This window comes from Tauraco erythrolophus, chromosome 2 (assembly GCF_009769465.1).
Source record: "Tauraco erythrolophus isolate bTauEry1 chromosome 2, bTauEry1.pri, whole genome shotgun sequence".
Classification (NCBI taxonomy): Eukaryota; Metazoa; Chordata; class Aves; order Musophagiformes; family Musophagidae; genus Tauraco; species Tauraco erythrolophus.
Genome location: NC_141466.1, coordinates 27088747 through 27109472, shown reverse-complemented (window position 1 = coordinate 27109472; position 20726 = coordinate 27088747). Strand labels below are relative to the sequence as shown.

The window sequence follows — 20726 nt, the reverse complement described above, 5'->3', positions numbered from 1 at the left end:
GGTATTAAAAATATCTTTGGAGAGGATGGATGAAAGAGAGAAATGCTGCTGGATGCAGCTTGGAGCTAAGAAAAACGCCTTTAGATAAGCTTTTTTTCTGTGTGGTATTTTGTATTATTAAATTAAAGAAAAAATAGCCAAAATAATATCATATACCCGTAATATAACAGGGAGTAGTACAAAACAGTCTAATAGTAACAATATAACATTAACAATACAAGTAGTACATTCAGAATTTCATGGTAGCAACATTAATAATAATAATCTGACTGAAATATCTGTCTTAACAAAAGCTTTGACTCTTTTTTTTAACATTTGAAAGTCAAAATCTTATGGTAATGATGCAAACATGCAGTAAGTTAGCTAAAGGCAAAATTAATGGAGTAAGGTACTGGAAGAAAGTAAAATGTGATGAGTGAGGGTGAGTGCCTGCAAGGCCTTTCATAAGAATCTCACTGGAGAGTCTTCCAACTGTCATCTAAAAATCTTCAGGCCATCTGTGAGGTTCAAGAGACAAGGTGCTCATTCCTTCTGTTGCTCACACACTTAACAATGAGCAAGAAAGAAGCAAGATGAAACAACACTGGACAGCCAAAATTTGAACTAACGCAATCTACTGCCTCCTTATATCGCTGATTAGAGAGGATTGTTGCACATATTCCAAACACAGCAGGAATGCCATATGAGACATCTCATTTCCCTGCCCACATAGGATTTGATTTAGTAAAACTATAGAACAAGTGCCACAGAATAATCACGGTATAATTCTGCACTGCTTTCTTTTTAAAACAAACATGACCATGGTAATAAAGAAGTCACATCTGGAAAGAGAAGGAAAAAATGAGCTTCATCTTACCACACTTTAGAGATGTAAAAGCTAGCTCCCAAGTCTAAGCTTGCCCTCCTCTAGAGTCACTGGAAGCAGGTGGGCATTTCTGGAGAATGACTCATCCTCCTAAAATAAGTTTCTTGGCTAGAAGGGATGATTCACCACCTGAAGGTACCTAGAGAGCATATGGGAGTAGCTTAGATTAGATGCCTAATTTATTAGTGCTGAAAGTTCGATAAAATTAATTTCTAATACAGTAACTATCTGATATTTCTTAGAATCCAGAAAAAAATATTACCACTGAAGATGTATGAATTTGCCTCACTCTGCCAGACTTACACTGCTTTTCAAAAGCTGACAAACAGTAACAGCTTATTCTTGACAGAATTCAAAGCAAATGCCATTAAAAGACATGTACCAAGCAGGTAAGTGCAGTAACAAAGTACCATTTTACTGTTCCTTTTGTTTCTCACATTACTATTACAGCAAGGATCTTGAAGGAAAGCGATCTTGAAGTGTAGTCATGTTCAGGCAACCGTAATGGGTCTCATTATTACCTTTCAAATACAAACCTGTAAAAGCAATGTGCATTTCAGTGTACGACGTAAAAAACTCCCACAAAATCACGCTGGTCCATGACACTGACACCAAGAACATCAAGAAACACTCAGCCTGTTTCCTTTAAAACCCGCCAGCCTATATTGACTGGAGACAAAAAAAAAGCCCAAGCTCAGTTCACTGCCTTGTTAGACGAATGTTTCAGTGTGATAGAACTGGATGTAGCTCTTACAGGTTACACAACCGCGGATGTTTCCCAGGTTCCGATCCTTACTGGAGCTAGTGCCTTTTTTAATAAAACATTTCAGGGTATAATATATAGAAACTGGAAGGAATAGGCTATTATTCTTAAAATGAAGCATCCTCTGTATTACTTTCACATCAGTATACTTCACAGCATTATATGCCTCAAATTAATTCTTCAGCTGGAAGAGATTTCAGGCCACATGGCCATGCAGCTCTTTTAGTGGGACAGGAGTGAATGAGCAGCCAGCGAGAGACTGCCACAGTCCTTGTGCTACACCAGTCCCAGTGGTAAGATGTTCCCAGTGGTAAGACGTCATGCTTTATCCCCACTCAGCAACCAGGCCCAACCAGCCACTTGCTCACTCAACCATGGTGGGATGGGGGAGAGAATTGGAAGAATAAAAGTGAGAAAATTTGTGGGTTGAGATAAAGCCTATTTAACAGGTGAAGCAAAAGCTGCGCGCGCAAGCAAAGCAAATCAAGGAATTCATTCACTTCTTCCCATCAGCAGGCAGGTGCTCAGTCATCTCCAGGGCTCTGTCACGTGTAACAGTTACTTGCGAAGACTAATGCCATAACTCTGAACATCCCCTACCTTCTTCTTCCTCCAGCTTTATATGCTGAGCATGACATCATATGGCATGGAATATCCCCTTGGTCAGTTGGGGTCAGCTGTCCCAGCTGTGTTCCCTCCCAACTTCTTGTGCACCTCCAGCCTCCTCACTAGTGGGGTGGGGTGAGAAGCAGAAAAGGCCTTGACTCGGTGTAAGCACTGCTCAGCAGTAATGGAAACATCTCTGTGTTATCAACACTGTTTTCAGCACAAAGCCAAAACAGAGCCCCATACTAGCTACTGTAAAGAAAAATAACTCTATCCCAGCCAAAATCAACACATAAGGAAAGATCATCCAGGTAAAACACTCGCATATTTGTTATTTTTAATATTCTGTTGAAAGAGAATAATCCCAATTTATGGCCAACACATTTAAATTGATTCCTCAGACATAGGGGAATATCAGGAAATAGCGTAAAACTCTGGGCAACAGCATGTTCTGACAGGCATATTTAGAAAATAGTTTCTTATTTCAGAGGTTTAAGCACATTACTGCCTAAGCCATATTTGCACTTCCTCTGCATTTGCAGTGAATGATTACATTACTAGTACTGAATGAAAGGGTCAGAAAAGCAATATAAAACCAGACTTTACTATACAGATGCACACACTTGTTCTGAGTCAAGTAAACCAAAGTTTTCTATTGCACTATGAGCTCAGCAGGGTATCTTACCGTTTGAGGTACAGCTCATATGGAAGACTATGATTAAATATCCCTGACTGGAAATAAGTTGAATTAAAATATCACTGCCTTGCTTAAGTTCATTGCAAAAAAAAATGTCAAAATTTGATTTCTGAAGACTTCGTCACTAAGCAATTTTAATGGATTCTGGATAAGATACATGACATATAGGTCATCACTGCATTACAAATGCAAGGGCTTAGTGCTCTGCAAAAGCCATTATACTTCCTTGTCTGAAATATTTACCCAAGTTTATATTGTAAGTATGCTTGTTTCTCCCCATCTGTCTAGGTCAGCTCTCAATCAGGAGACTGGTTCTAGGGACTCAAAAAGCAGTGCCTGTATCATGATATTATATGATAATGATTGATACGATATAATGATAAAGACTTTTCAGCATCGACCCCAAAATAACTTGAGTATTGCAAACCAGATCATTTGAAAACTGTATCACCTTGTTTGGGCAAGACACACATTTTCCAGCACCACAAATGACAGCTTTGTCATTTACTGCTCCAACAGGGAAGAAGGCTATAGTCATCTCATTATGACTATAATGCAAAATGAAGTAAGAAACATGTAGCAGCAGAGACTTCCTTTTCTGCTGTGGTTGTATCTATTTTTGAAGCTCATTTCCAAATTATACCATTCATTATATGGAGGTTTGTGTGGACAGGCCTGTAAGCACATGTGGATAACGATAACGATGGTGACAATGACATGTAGGTACACATACACACATGATAAATGCCTCACAAAAAGTACACTCATCCAAAAAATATTTAATTCTGGACAAAGGAGAATTTCATATCTTTAATATTGGTGTCTGCAAAAGCCCAGAAAAAAAACAAAACACAATACCTCCTTTTCAACTGAATGCACAGAATTTGCTTCTACCACAGACTTCAAAATGACAGCTCTTGGAACAATGGACACAAATCATGTAAAACATGCAATCATGTTTTAAAATTAATTTTAAATATTATTTTAATTTGATCTCTTTCTCCTGCAGAGGTCTGTTCTGTACTGGTCTGGTAGAGCCAAATACTAGAGGATTATACTGCAAAGTATCTTGTGAGCAATCATACTGAAATGAATAGATTTATTTCACATTTACAATTGCTATAATGAGAGCAAAAATTGGCCCCCTGTAATGAAGCTGATCCAGCTTGGAAGTGAAGATATAGGAAAGAGAGTCCAATAAATTTTCAACATCTGAAACATTTCCAAGATGACACCAGTAGCACACAAAAATTGACTGAGGTACTATAGAATGACCTGGAGTGTATAATTTAGAAACATAAGCAAGATTAGTATCTTTTCTAATCATGTTTGTAAGCCATTTTTTTTCTAAATATATATAGTTTTGTATTAAAACATATGACAGGTTACATATACCTTAGAGAAAAGGTAGTTTTTCAAACTTCCTTAGAGGAAAATATCTGTTATGCATATGGGTTTTTTAAAAAACATCATTTCTTCATATCACGTCTTCAAACATCAATGAATAAGCTGCAAATAGATCAGTAAGTGGATGAAAAATTGTAATGCTTCACTCCATTTCAAGGGCTGGAGGGTGAGAACTTGCCCTAGTTGGTGGGAATTAATAGGAATTCCTAAATCCCTGCTTACGTCAGGAATTAAACAAGCCAATGAAACAAGCCAGGAATTTCTCTCTCAGATCAAATAGCATGGCTCAGCATATATTCATTCAGTTATGGTCTTCCTTTAAAATATAATCTCTGTTCCCAAACTGTTGAATTGCATGGACCCTGTCCTGTCCTGTGAGCTATGCCTGGGAGGAGGCTTATTGGCCCATGAAAAATTAAGCATGTTAAATACTTAACAGCAAGGATTGTGTTCAACCATGTTGTCTCAACTACGCCCTGGCCCATTTATCAGTGCAGACATTGTCTCAAAAGCTGCAGCTCCACAGCTCCCTCACCATGCCCAGGGCTAGGTGACCTAAGATTCATTCATAGATTCATAGATTCATAGATTTCTAGGTTGGAAAAGACCTTAGAGATCATCGAGTCCAACCATCCCTAATCCCCATTAAACCATATCGCTAAGTAGATCATCCACCCTATTCTTAAACACATCCAGGGATGGGGACTCAACCACCTCCCTGGGCAGCCTATTCCAGTGGCTGACAACCCTTTCAGAGAAGAAATACTTCCTAACATCCAACCTGAATCTCCCCTGACTAAGCTTATATCCATTTCCTCTTGTTCTATCACCCAACACTAATGTAAAGAGCCCTTCCCCTACCTCCCCACCATCCCTTCTCAAGTATTTGTAGGCCGTAATCAGGTCTCCCCTCAGCCTCCTCTTCTCCAGGCTAAACAGCCCCAACTCCCTTAGCCACTCCTCATAAGTTTTATTTTCCAGCCCCTTGGCCAGTTTAGTTGCCCTTCTCTGGACCCGCTCCAGGAGCTCAATATCTCTCTTAAAGCGAGGGGCCCAAAACTGGACACAATATTCCAGGTGCGGCCTCACCAGTGCCGAGTACAGGGGCAGGATCACTTCCCTATTCCTGCTGGTTACACTATTCTTGATACACGCCAGTATCCCATTGGCCTTTTTGGCCACCTGGGCACACTGCTGGCTCATATCAAGCCGGTAGTCAACCAACACCCCCAGGTCCTTCTCCGCCAGGCAGCTCTCCAGCCACTCTTCCCCGAGCCTATAGCGATGCTTGGGGTTTTTATACCCCAAGTGAAGGACTCTGCACTTGGCCTTATTAAAGCTCATGCCATTGGCCTCAGCCCAACGATCCAGCCTGTCCAAATCCCTCTGAAGGGCCTCCCTACCCTCGAGCAGATCGACACAGCCTCCCAGCTTGGTGTCATCCACAAATTTACTGAGGGTACATTCAGTCCCCTCATCCAGGTCATTGATAAAGATGTTAAACAGAACCGGACCCAGCACTGAGCCCTGAGGAACCCCACTGGTGACCGGCCTCCAGCTGGATTTAGCCCCATTTACCACCACTCTTTGGGCCCAGCCATCCAGCCAGTTTTTAACCCAAAGGAGGGTGTGCCTATCCAGGCCAGCAGTTATCAGTTTCTCCACCAGAACACTATGACAAACTGTATCAAAGGCTTTACTGAGGTCAAGGAAAACTACATCCACAGCCCTTCCCTCGTCAACCAGGTGGGTCACCCTGTCATAGAAGGTGATCAGGTTTGATGGGCAAGACCTGCCCTTCATAAACCCATGTTGACTGGGCCTGATCACCCGGTTAACCTGTATGTGCTCATTAATAGCACTCAAGATAACCTGTTCCATGACTTTGCCCGTCACCGAGGTCAAACTGACAGGCCTGTAGTTCCCCGGATCCTCCTTCCGCCCTTTTTTGTAAATGGGGGTAACGTCCGCCAGCCTCCAGTCCAGCGGAACTTCCCCAGTGAGCCAAGACTGCCCAAAGATAATGGACAGGGGTTTGGCAATGACATCCGCCAGCTCTCTCAGGACTCTCGGGTGGATACCATCAGGCCCCATAGACTTGTAGGCATCCAGCCGAAGAAGCAGATCCTTGACCCGGAGGTGTCCACGGTCTGCAGCTTTAGGTGGCCCTGATGCAAGGGGCTGTGAGGCTAAGAATATTGGGTCTCCAGCTTCCCTGATACACAGGGAAAAGACCTCATGTCTCTGGAGCGTGTCCTAGTTTTGGCTGAGTTACAGTTAATTTTCTTCTTAGTAGCTAGAAAAGCGCTGCATTTTGGATTTAGTATGGGATTTGGTATGAGAAGAATGTTGATAATATATCGATGTTTTTAGTTGTTGCTAAGAAATTGAAAACTTTTCAACTTCCCATGCTTTGCTAGTGTACAGGTGGACAAAAAGCTGGAAGGAAGCATAACCAGAGCTACAGACACAAATTGGCCAACAGGATATTCCACACCGTATGACATCATGCTCAGCATATAAAGCTGGGGAAGAAGAAGGAGGAATGGGAGGATGTTCAGAGTGTTGGCATTTGTCTTCTCAAGTAACCATTACATGTGATGGAGCCCTGCTTTCCTGGAGATGGCTGAACACCTGCCTGACCATGGGAAGAAGCAAATGAATTCCTTGTTTTGCTTTGCTTGTGTGTGCAGCTTTTTTTTAACCTATTAAATTGTCTTTATCTCAACCCACAAGTTTTCTCACTTTTACTCTTCCAATTCTCTCCCCCATCCCACCGTAGCTGAGCGAGCGAGCCAGCTGTGTGGGGCTCAGTTGCCGGCTGAGGTTAAAACACAAGCATTAGCTTACCTGGGATTTGACTGCTTGGCTAGGGCTTTGCAGCAGAGACCTTAAAAGACCTTAAAAGCATTTAGGGAGTTGGGTTTAAGCTTTCTGATGCTCCTTCTCACAATGAGACATCTCCACACCCTGAGCTGGCTCTCTAGAGGTTGCCTGGGGTCCCGGATAGTCCAGGAGCCTCTGGAACAGAGATACACAGCAGCATTTCCTTGAAGATGTATCAAAATAGAAACCTACTTTTCTAAAGAAATTGTTGCTTTGTTTGCAGAGAGAATTCTGAAACCTCTAAATTGCCTTTTGAATCAAAATTAAAACACTCTCAAACTGCCGGCATTTCCCACAGAAAGGAAATCTAGGCTTTGACAAGCTCTACCCCTCAACAATTTCAATCCACCTCAACCCAACACAAGAGTTTCACAGATGGGATCTGAACTCAGATTTTTCTGGCATCTTCACTTCGTCACAACTGATTGTGGACCTCTGTCGGCACAGATCTACTGCAGACACAACCTGAAATTTTCCATGCCAAATTATTCTTGACAATAATACGAATTACTCCACCAGTAGCAGGAATCTTGGTTTCCCAGTTTACAGACAATACATATATATACACCTTCTCCCACAATTATCACATACTTCTCTTTAACTTATCTTTGTTCCTTATAGTTTGGGATATAACAAAATGCACCGAAGCCAGTACAAACAATAACGGCTCTGTGTCAATCAAAACCAAAATTTTAAAGCAGTGCTAGTATTAAAATTTTAAAACCCAGTAATTTTATGAACATTTATGACTCAAATCCCTGAAATAAAAGCATCAACCCAGATATGTAATTGACCCATGGCAACACTGTAAAGTCTTAATTGCTGCAAGACTGACAGCAATACTTTCTGTAATCAATTAATCAGACTTCCTGCAACTTATTTATTCCCAAACCCTGCTTGAAATGATTCAGAGTTTGTAACATAAAATGAGGATATAATTAAAGAAGAGAACCTATAGAAATAGGTTCAGCACATTCATTTTTAAAAGCCATCCAGTCACTTGATACATGTAATGTAAGCAGATCCAGCAGAGACAGCGGTGATCTTTAAACTAAGCTGCAAAGTCCCTACACAGCTCTGGATGGGAGAGATAGGAGAGGTTCAAGATTCCTAGGCGTTTTTTTCTCCCACTAGTTTTACTTCATTTACCATGGCCGAGAAGTCATGGGGAAACTGATTCTGAAAAAAATGGGTCTTTGGTCTCTCTAGAAGCTAGATCCTTTTAAGTTGGGTAAGGTTTAACACTCAGAATCAGTCACCTGGAAAAAAATCTGTCATACAAAATTTATGTTCAAGATATAGTGTGCACTGGAAAAGGTCTGAGCCACCTTAGTTCTGTACTGAGTATAGACCTGAAGTTGAACATAATCCTTATCTTTAATTCCAGGTCAGTCCAATTCTATTTTCAAATTATTTATCTGTTTGAGTATCGAGATAGTATTCCACAGTGGCATCATGATTCTTAAATAACAGGTCATCTCCCAGAACAACCTCCCAGCCATGAGCTGCAGAATATTCCTGAGGCAGTACTGGACAGCGCTACAATAGTCACTACGTAGGACTATGATACTCGCTAGTCCAAAACCAGTTATTGCTACTGGGTATGATGGCTATAGAAGCTTTCTTTAGAAGAGGAGAGAACTGAATTCAAGTTCTTGTTTAATGAAGAAATGTGTTTTATTAAAATCCTGGGTTCTTGAGGAAAAGAGTGGGCATGAGATTACTGTATTAGCTCTGCAGGCAAAAAGAGTTGCATTAAATGCCCGGATACTGGCAGGGCTTTGGTGAGAGTATGGCACCTACAGCACAGCCAGATGAGGACACAGCTGCTTCTGGGCATGCCTAAAGAACAGAGCTCATGTAGCTTGGAAGTGTAGACACCTGCCAACGCTCAGCACCTGCAGGGACAGGGAAGCATCTGACTAGAGATTCTGTTCACTTATTGTTTTGGTTTTTTTTAATACCTCTTGTGACTCATTTCTCACTTTATAAACAATTGGATAATAATACATCTTTCCTTTGCTGTGTCAGAATATATGTATATTTGGCAAAAAAAAATACCTAAAAAACTAAACTGTGCTAAAAAGAAAATGTGACTGAAACGACCAGAGCATTTAAAAAATTATTTGGAGGGGTAGGGCGATTTCTATGCTAACAATGATTTTGGACATTCAATCCTTACTTTTGCGAGTCGGACATTCATGATCAGATATACTTATTTAACTCAAATATTTAGAACATTTTACTTTTTCGCAGATTGTACACATCCTACACATACCATGATTAGTGAGTTAAGTTGTATGATATTGATATTCTTATTACTGTAAATTTACAAACTCTATTGTACCAATATTGAAATTCATCTCATGCAAATTTTATGCTAGGAAACTGCATCACTTAAACAGTTACCCAAACTGAACACAAACAGAAAAAGGACAAGAGTAAAGAAACTTACTCAAACTTCCAAAATATTATTGAAAGTAATTGTGAGCTTTCTGGGTTTTTTTCCTTTATCCTCTATCATTTGTACCTTGTATTTATCAAAGCCAGTGGATAAAGCCAAAGTAAGAGGAGTGAAATTTCTATCCTCAAAAAGCTGAATATCCAGCTGTGTTTTTTTCTTAAATAAGATGCAAATATCTATTTCTACTCTGACACAAAGCTGCATAGAAGAAAAGAAGACGTCATCTTTTGTGACTTAAGAAAGCACTCCTTATTTCAGTTCGCTTTGTCCTTACAAGTAGAATAACCATTCTTCTTTTAATATGGCCAATATATATTACAGGTTACTGCTTTTCTCAGAAGAATTGAGTATGCTGAATTATATTTGGGATTTTTTTTCCCCCCTTGGTCATGCTGTGGTGTATCTCTACATTTAAGCAGAGGATGAATCTTGCTTTACCTTCACAGTAGATGGTGATATGGTTTATGCTGATGGTTTGCTCTTGTGGGAGTTTTTCCATTGGTCAAACAGAAGCTTTCAAGGAAGGCAACTCCAAAACAGGCCCTGTGCATGGTACTATTTGTAGCCTCTCTGTCTGGGGATAATATTTCATCTTTTTTTTACTGTGTTTTGCTTTACTTTTGTATGTACTGTAGTTTCAGTCCCTCAAGAGACGCTCCATAGAATCTGTTGCTTAGTAATAGTAACCTTCATGGAAATTAGCTTGAACTTCAAAAGAACAAAACATCTTTCATTAGTCACAGGTTTTCAGATAATGAATTCCTCTGAGAAAGTTGATTAGAAAAGCCAGCCTTCCAGAATCAAGTACCTCCAACGTTGACCTAAGATGAATTACAAAGGTTAGTAAGGCTCTTGAAAGGGCCATTTCTTTGTACCCCTTAAATTATGTTTGAGATTCTTTCTACCAATAGCCAGGCTCACCTTGACAATGGCACTAATAAAATGAAGTTTTATGTAAGTGGAATCAGCCTCTCATACAGAATACAGCCAGAAAGAATTACTGCAGTCATATAGTCTGGTCTTTTGTGTAAATAAGTCACATAAATTAACTATTGTCCTAACAAAAGCACCTCAAAAAAATTATCCCAAATATAAAATGCTTTTTTGAATTTTTCTTTTTCCTTAGAGACCTGCTTTAGTTAAAAGAACTCCTGCCGCATGGCAAGGAAGAGAGGTTAAGGACCAGAGAGGCACCAGAAGAGCTGCAGACTCTCATTCAGAAGGTCAGAGATAGGGACCTACATCCACTGCACTGTGAGTGGAGAAGGTCAACCACCTCTGCGGGCTGTCTCAGATCATCCACACAACAGGAAAGTAGCTGCACAGAGCCACTCAGTAGAAACGCTTGGCAGGACTGACACCTTCCTGCTGAAGTCTTGGCTTCCATCCTCCATTGCACCCACCTGAAATCCTACATTTCCATTTTGTGTGGAGGAAGACAGGCACCCAACTAAAAAGAACTCATCTCCTTTAAAACATAACACATGGAAAAGGACTAATCTCTTAGCCTGATGGTTAGTGTGTGCTGCTGAAGAGGCAAAGGGAACTCTGACGGCCTCTCCCCACCACTGACCTGGGAGCTACAACACAGTGGAAGAAGCAGCGAAAGCTTTGTGGGGCCAAAAGAAGAGTGCACAGGAATAAGTGAGATTCTGGTGCTTATGGACAGGAAGCCTCAGGACATTTGAAGCCTCAGCTTTATGGGATTGCTAATGCATTTCACATCAAGTAACCACTGAACAAAAACTGAAATCAGCTAGGACCATCTTTGAGGTTTTTGACTTGTCCAAATTAGTAGGCTGCAAAGTCCGCCCCTCTCAAGTGAGTCCCTAGGCTTCTTTCTTACTTTCCATTTAGTCTTGCAAGTCTCGCATTGCTCTCTCTATCTAGTCTAACAAAATAGATAGGAGAGCAGCTCAGTCTATGCAATGATGCCTTCTGGATTTCTAAATTCGAAATAACAGAAACGGAATAATTACCAGAACTTAAAAAAACTCACGCTAAAAGGCTGGGTAATTTTAGAAGTGGCTTTATAAAAAGACTTGTCTATGACTAAACATGAGAAATCAAGATCGAGTAACTAAAGGTACAAAGGTAATGCATCCTAGTTGAACAACACTAAATTGCGGCATAGATGCTCCCATACAGAAGCAAAGTGGTCAAATTCCTTCAGAAAAATTGGACCAAACTGAGATCAATTTACTTTTGCAAGAGAAAACCCACATCATAGTAAAAAGTGCAGGTATCTTATGCCTTTTGTCTACAAAGGAGCACTGGAGAAAGTGAATGAAGTTCTAAAATGCACAATATTTTTTCCAGTGCAGTTATCACCAGAAATCACAAAAAAAAAAAAAAAAAGATTACAGGTAGATTCCAACACTTTAGAAAGTCAAAAAGTAGAGTCTTAAAGCCCTGTTCGTCCACATTTAACCCTAATGTTCAAAAATGCCCAAGTTTCTCATATTAAAATTCTATAAATGGTCTGGGGTGAGATTAAACTGACCAACCAGGAACAAGTATCTTTTCACTTAACACCCCAGGTAAACTTCTTAATCAGTGGAAGCACACAGGCATTTCCAGGCTCAGTTTCTCTCATTCTAAGGTAAATGTCTAAAATAGCTACTGTAAACCATACCTGAAAACATCCATCTGCACTGACTGCAAAGGAGCCTTAAGGGATCAGTGGAGCACTCTATGCTATACATAGCAAAAATGTCACACATTAATCCCACCACATACATCTGCTTCTGTGCAAGCCTAGAAGTGCTGCCACACTGACAGCAGTGAACAGTGCAGTGCTCATTGCAAACTCAGATTGACAATTAAGCTTTATATTATCTACATCACCTAAGAAAGGCCATCCATAAGCATTTTCAGAGCTCATCTAACAGCTGGGGCTTAAAAAAAACCCATAAATTAAGCCAAAAGTCTTGATAGACCACTCCCTTAATCTAATAATTCAGTGATGAATATATTTAGGAAGGAGATATGAGTTCAGTTGCACTCAGGATCCCAGAAGATTTTAAACCATCTCTCCTGAATGCTTTCATCAGTGGATTATTAGCTAATCTGAGGCAAGAACAGAAAAGGCACTCTCAGTCACTACTGTAAAAGCTGTTTTACTTCGAGCAGGTTATTCACTGGAAGAGAGAGAGACCTGGGCTGGAGTAGTTAACTGCATGCAGCAGCAATGGGGAGAACCTGCCTTCTGCTGCTGCTCTCCCAAAAACCTAACTGTGAGACTCCACACCACCTTGTACCAAATGGTGGCTGGAGTACAGCCTCCTACTTTCTTGTGAGTACACTCTTTCTCTCTGGCCCAAGGAGTATTAAGTGTGAACGAGTCTACAGGAGGGATTGATGGTATCTCCCATGTCCTCTAGAACACACTGCAGTATATAGGCTGACACATGACAGCTTCAAACCTCCTCCAGTGAGGAAAGGAAGGAAATTCAAGTCCAGGCAATCAAATTCAAAATTACTATTCTTACAGTTAAAGTGTCAATAAAGAAGCCAGAGATGATGGAAGAGATGCCACTCCATTTCTCTTCCTTTGAAAGGAAGGACTTCTTCAGAAAAAGACAGCATTGACACCCTAAAGAACAGCAAGGCTTAAAACTATACTCTAGCACTGAGATTCTCCTGTTAGCTTCAGTGGCTGCCCCTTGCTACCCTAGGTGTTTAGGCAATATCTTCAACCACCAAAATCTCCCCTCTGTCTTTGACACAGAGCCTAGACCCAGAAAATCAAAAGGAGACATAAATTTATCACAGCTGTGATTATATCCCCTTTGGAGATCAGATTGACTGACTCTTGGAGGAATTACTGTCATTCAATTGATTAGATCTTGTCTTTCAACAGACAGGGCAGTGTTAGTGGAATTCCTTCTCATGTTGGTGAACAGGCTTCATTTTATTTCAGGTCAACCACAGAGGTTTGAATTGCAGCTATCCATTTAAGGCAGAGCACCAATTAAACAAGGAGTATGTCTCATCATTGCTATGTTCTGCACCTACACACCGGCAAAGCCGGTTTTCTACACAGCATAATAAAATAAAACAGGAACAAGTTCTACTTTGATATTTATGAATACTCTGTCACTTATCTGCAGTACTGTTAGTGATTTGATATCAAGCTGCATTCACTCTCATGCAGTAAAGTAGAACAACACAACCCAATATGCTGTGCATAAAGTATCCGTAACTCCATTTTAAAAACAAACATCAGCTCTTTAAGGAGCATTTCAGAATCATCACTCATTACAACTCACCTTTTCCTCTACAAGACAGTGCAGTCATGGACTTACGGCTCTCTTCCTCCTCATATTCGAGCAGAGTTGTGATTGTCTTCACGAATGCAACTTTTGTTTGAGAGCAAGCTGTAGCAACTTCTATTCTGGTGGATGCTTACCAGCAGGTTCTAGCCAAAGGCACTCACAGGGACACAAGTCAGCTAAGGGATTCTTATTCAGCCATGAATTGGCTATAGGCTGTTGTAGCTCAGGTGCCAAAAGATGAGAGGTGGAATAAAACCTGTAACACTGCTAGGGATAAAATCAGAATCCTGCACTAGCACTAGAGGCAAATATATGTGCTCCTGTAATAGCTCTTCCCTGACAGCTCAAATCTCATACCAAAGTGCGTAAAACTCTCCCTCAGCCCATCACAGATGGTCCAAACTGTACTCAAGACAGGAGGGAGTGGCACTAGATGAAAGAGGCTTGCTGGCTCCACAGCTTCTCCAGGCACCTCCACCGCCTCCTGCCACCACTCGACCTCCCGCAACACAGCAGTGCAGAAGGTGCTACCTCGGGAAGGTAGAGGGAGGAAAAAGTGGTTGTTGCAGAGGCACAGGGAAGGAGTCTCAAAATTAGGAATGTAGGCAGCATGAGCAAGGCCCTTCTCAGGCAACTGGAAACACCCATCGCCTCTCAGCATTCTTTAGGGACAGGCCTTGACTCTCTATCGTTTAGAGTAATAACTCCAGCAGAATTTCTGCTAAATCATTAGCAAGCTGAAAAATTTCCCCAAAACAGCCAAGATGCTGAACGTTTTTCCTTCTACTAATATGGGGAATAATCCATCACACACAAACACGCAGCACTTGAATCAAAAAGGTCACTGTCATGTGTTGAAATGAATCAAGCCATGCAGTACCACTCCCTGCTTTATTTATTGCACAATAAGATGATCTTAACTACTCAGTCCTAGCTAAAAGGTAGTATACCCAGTTCAGGTAGTATTTTTAGGAAAGTTCTTTTCTTTTTAGGCTTTTTCTCTCTTTTGCTGTATATTATTTCATTTGGTTTAGATTTATTGACACAGCTCTACCCCAATGTCTCAGAAAAGGGCACTCTAAATTTTTTACACAAGAAATATTTTGGCTTAAACAAAACCATCTAAAGCAGGCAAACAATCTTTGTTATTTAATATACAGATAAAACAAAGTGTTTGAAACTACGAAGTTGGATATTAAATCCAAGAAACCTGTGAATGCACAAAGACAGCAATTCTATAGACTTTTGCTACATTTTTGGAGAATGTTCATGGGTTTTTTTGTTTTGTTTTTGTCTCTCAGGTATTTTCACAGGTGTAATATGTACAGAAAGGACAATGCCATTCTACTTAGTAGCTTGTTTTAAAACAGTAATTCAAGGTTTCTCCACATCAGAAAATGACTACTCCTCAAAAAAAGATGAAACCAGTTCATAATGGCAGAGTAGTGGCTCCTGGAAAACTGGACTTAAGTTCCTCACCATTCCAACCACAACAAACTTGTGCTCTGAATTTTATTTTCCACACAAAATAAATCAAAATCTCTTTCAAGGAGGGCATTGTTGAATGATTTAAGAATTAAAAATCTCAAACAGTTGCAGAAAGACCACTGAAATCTTGCAGTTGTTTATGCATATGCCCAAATAAAAGAAAATATGAAAGCATTAAGCATACAAGCGAAAAAAATTGTAACAGAAAGCAGTAAGAGGCAAATCAATTTTCTTCTCTATATACATATTTTTACATGAGTAATAATAAATGTCAAAAATACACAACTTTGAGTACAAAAGAATCATTTTAGCAATAGATTTGTACAAATAAGACTTGTGTAAGCAGCATGCTTTGACGGAATGAATTAAACTGCAACATAATTCAAAATACATTCATTTCAATCCTCCATATCAAAGATTACAAACATGTAACATGAGGAAATACAGTATAGTAACGAGTATAATTTCTGGAGAGGAAGAAAATTATAATTCCCCAGTTGAATCAAGAAGGATCAATTTCAGCTTTTAAAAGTCTTGGTCTTGGTCAAACCCACTAAAATGCATCAGTAGCCCAAATCCTGCCAACATAGACTTGTTTTAATATTATAAATGTTAGCAAGGTTATGCTCATCTTGACAGGATCACAGACAGCAAGACTGAGCAGTTTAGCAGTCTTAACTTGGTCCTAGGACTTCAGCTGTAATTATCAAGGCACTGCTTTAAAGACAGTATATTAGACACAATAGCCCAAATGGTTCTGTAAACACATAATTACCCTGGGGATGCTTCTATGCCACCTTGTTTCTTTTTCTGAACACCCTTTTGTTCACTGTATGCTCTAATCATCTCTGAAATCTGGTAAGTGCGAATACTGTATCATCATGTAAGTCACCTCTGAATTTGGGCCACACAGTTTGGGTTTCTTTTCTCTAAGTATCAGCAGAGGTCGGTCTGAGCGGAAATCCTGTTACAGTGTAAACAAACACTTTATTATCAAGACAAATTAACTTCTTGATGGTTACAGTTTCTACTTCACAGCCAGTACTTATCTGAGATTATGAAATCCCCACAAAATGTTTTCCCCTTCCCCTTCGCCTTCAGGATAGTAATTTCACTGACTTTCCTGTATTACTCATCTTCTTTCCTTCTTGAATTACCATGTTTCACAACATTCATTCAAACCTCTTACATTATAGCTCTGGAAGACAGCAAAAATACCTGTTCCTGCCTTCTTAGACAGTGCATGCTCTCACTCTATTACATTAGCTCTAAGCACTATTTTGCTGCTTTCAGAGATAAACAGGCATGACAGCTCTGAAACAGAAAATCCATACTAACCAGGTCCTAAACGTCCGCTATCAATGTAAATGTAATCGAGAAATAAAAGCTATACTGCAAAGACACACTAAACCACTCTGGTTTACAGTGGAACTCCTTTACTGCCTGTCATTTTGATCAGGAAAATCCATACCATCATCAGTGAAGTTGACAAGGAATGGAAAGCACAGACATCAATAACATCACCACTGCCTGGGTGCCTTTACGTGTAACCCACAACCTCAGCTAGCAGCTTTTTTTTTTTTTTAATGAAATTACTAAATTCAAAATTGTTCATTTTATACACTTAAAATTTAAATTCTGCCAACACTTTTACTGATAGTTGTTGATAAGAAGAACAGGGATAACTTAAATTAGTTCTTCACTGAGGACCTAAATAAAATCCAGGGTGTAAATATTTAGTTGGCCTCAGGAAGCAAGCAGCCCCTGGACATCCACACAGAACAGGGCATTTCCTTCATAGGCATGTACTGTGTGGATAGATAGAAATAGATAAAATTGCTATTATTTGCTCCTCAGGTACAAGAACAGCCCAAACCCTAGCCCTGGTTGATAAGTTTGTTGTACATTAATCTCCCTGTACTTGGTCACAGACAGCTCCAAAAAGCCCATTGCAAGGACACACAAATTCTGCAGACGTTCTTCCTCAGCCTCCGAGCAACTAGGGATCTCACTTCAAAGTCCAAACCTAGGTCTTAATTTTACTTACCTCACATTAAATATTTATTTAGATGATTAAAAAAAAAAAAGTATCTGAGTCTGAATTGCTATCATCAAGGAAAACCTTTGCCTTTCTGCCTTCCAGGTAGGTACCGAGACAGCCTGACATTAATCAGAAAGGTGGTTTGGCATTTCAGGGAGAGAAGCTGATGATGAGAAAAGCAGAGTAAACCCTTGAGGCAGCAGGCACTAGAGGAAAAGAGGCAACAAAAAACCTATGTAAAGTAGTATCGGATGAAAAAGGGGAATTTAACTTACATCCCCAGCAATATCTGCTAGTCAACTGTTTTTCACCATTATCAGTTCAGGGTTTCAGTCTAACAGTTAAACCGGAAAACAAGAAAGTTGAGGATTTTTTTTTCCCAGTCATTACCAGGTAGACTAAGTCCTAGCCTCAACTAAGATTCATGTGCTATTTGTTTGCTGGTTTACCCTACTATCTCTAATTCTATCCCAACGAACACCTCAGCATGACTTCATCAGTGTAGAACACACCTAGCCTTATACGAGCTCCAAGCAGGAACAGTGTTATACCAACATAGTGTAAATCGTAGGCCCAAAGTCACAATTCCAGACAGGTTTTCAGGCATACCATCAGGTTTAGATAGCTGGTAACAGCCTAAAGTAGCGACTGCAGCCACTCATTTCCCCTGTGACAATTCTCACATGAACTCTGTTTTTCTAAGTCTTGTGTTGGCCTAAACCTCAGGACATAGTATTTTCATTGCTTTCTTTCCCTTTCATTCCTCCATTTTCTCCTTCCAACTCCCTTGATAACTGAGCAGTTAATGTTACTTTTGACCAGTTGTTATAAAAACAGCAAATCTATGACTGTATGCGTAGCTATAAATTGCCCTCCTAGAGCTTACATGAGTCTTTCATTGAAATTCATCAAGATAACAAATAATAAATAATAATAACCCTTCAATACAGAACAAAACATTCCAAAGAACAAATTCTATAGTAAATCTTGTAAAGTGCACAAAAATATTAATGGAAATATTAAAAAAAAGTTTTCTAGTGTCACCATGAAAACTTCTGATATATTGTTAAAATTAAATAGAAGTACTCTAATGAGACTTTTTGGCTCTAATACATTGGCAGACAGCAGCAACATTTTCCAGAAAAATCACACCATCTAAATATACTGTATCTTAGCAGCATAAAAAGTCCCTACAATCAGATGCAATTGCAGGTCTAATAAGCATAAACCTGACAAAATGTTACAAATGTAGTTTTCATTTAAAAGAATGGATTTCCATGGAATCCTAGAGGTAACATTTGTTATTTTGTTTACATTGTATTCTGGTAGTAAACTCAACAATAACCAATCACTTTCCCTCCCTCCATCTTTCCTCCCAAAATTGCACAGAGTACTGGAAAATTTGATCAAGTTGTAATATATGGCCACACTGAAGAAGCCATATTAAGCAAAACAAAATTCAACATAAAGCCTAAAAACAAATAATCCCAGAAAATAACAATCACTGTCAAACAACCACAGCTTCACACTACCGACCGATGTTCCCCACATACATAGATGGCACTGGGTCGAATGCGTCGCCTTGTATGGCCAGGTAGCTGTGGCAAAAATTTGAAGTATTTGGGCATCAAGTCCAAGCACGCATCATGAAACTTCTTAATCCTCCAGTAGTAAATCAGTGGGTTCAGTGCAGACTTGAGGTAGCAGAGCCAAAGGAGCCAAGTGCTTATCTCAAAAAAGTTGTGCTTGTAGTAGAAGTGGCTGTTGAATGTGGCAATAAGGCTGTAAGTGGTGAAGGGTGCCCAACAGACTATGAAGACAAGGAACAAAATCAAGATGGTTGTGAAGGCACGAGTTTTAAAGCTCATATCAATATTCATCTGAAAAGGTCTCTGTAAGCTCATGAGACCAAGTTTGCTGGCCTGGCTGAGACATATGCTATCAGGGTGGCTATGGATACGAACTGCATTGTGGCGAACGGTGTTGAGTATGCCCATAAAAGAATACAGCATTACCAGGAATGGAATAAAAAAAGAAATTAGCAAGATAACTATCACGTAGGCTCGGTAACCTGGGCTTGTAGAGTAGCCAAAAACACACTGAGGTGCTCTCGAGGGTATCTGCAGATTAGGATTCCCTACTGATAATGGAAAAGCAACAACAAAGGATGCTGCCCAGGAAATGACAATGAGAATCTTTGCACGGTACGGGTTCAGTCTATCTTGCCTCTGAACTATGATAAGAAATCGGTCAATACTAATAATAAGAAGAATGGCTACCCCCTCTATGACAAAAAGCCAGAAGAACATGGCAGAGACTCTGCAGAATATATCCCCAAAAATCCACTGAGTGGTAATGATTGTTATCAGAGCAAAAGGCATGTTCAGCACTGCCAGCAACATGTCTGCAAAAGCCAGGCTTGCTAAGAGGATGTTAATTGCAGATCGCATAGCTGCCTTCTGGTAGACCATGAGGCAGACAACAAAGTTTCCAAGGAAAGAAACCAACAGGATAAATATCATAGCAGCAGAAAGAATGATCTGGAGTGGTAAACTCAAGCTCCTGAAAACTTCTTGCGATGGCAGGATAGCTGTAGCGTTTATCAGAAAAGTACTTCTCTCAGTGGTGAGCACGGCACCTGAACTGTATCTCAATGGCTGTGCTGTGCCACTACGAAGCAAGAACTGGGGAGTGGTAAAATTCGTATAGGCATTTTCATAAACAATAAAAGTAGCATTTGAGGTCCCAGAGTGGGCCACCGTCAACATTGCGGAGAAAACCATCACTTCAGGAGAAATGAAAGCAGAACCAAAGGTCTCCAAGGCATTTCATCTTGTTCAGGCAGTATCTTACTCCTGGTCATTTAACAAATCAAAATTCAACATCTGAAAGCATCAAAGTTCTTAAATTCATGTCGGTATTTCCATCTGAAAAAGAAGAAAGAAATTTAAAGAAACAAAGCAAGGCTCTCTGAAACCAATGGGAGCCAAATGATTGCTCCACTTTCCTTAATGACAAAAGGATCCTTAATACATATTTACACTTTAAGTCGACACAAATTACTTAAGCATCAGTCACAGAAGTCTCATAATATTTGGGCTTTTTTTATACAGATCTTGCTCCTGTAGCCTTGCTGATACTGTAAAATACTCTCACTCACCAGTCTTTTCCTACTATAACCAGGACAGGACAACTTTTGCATTTGAAAAAAAACCTTTACTGATTAAGAGTA

The 20726-nt window shown here is 39.9% G+C and overlaps 1 protein-coding gene across 1 annotated transcript; it reads right to left on the bottom strand.

Moving 5' to 3' along the window:
- Positions 1-19017: 19017 nt before the first annotated feature.
- GPR63 (G protein-coupled receptor 63) lies at positions 19018-20277 on the bottom strand. Its single transcript, XM_009990397.1, has one exon. The coding sequence runs from the start codon at positions 20275-20277 to the stop codon at positions 19018-19020; it is 1260 nt and encodes a 419-aa protein (XP_009988699.1).
- Positions 20278-20726: the final 449 nt, after the last annotated feature.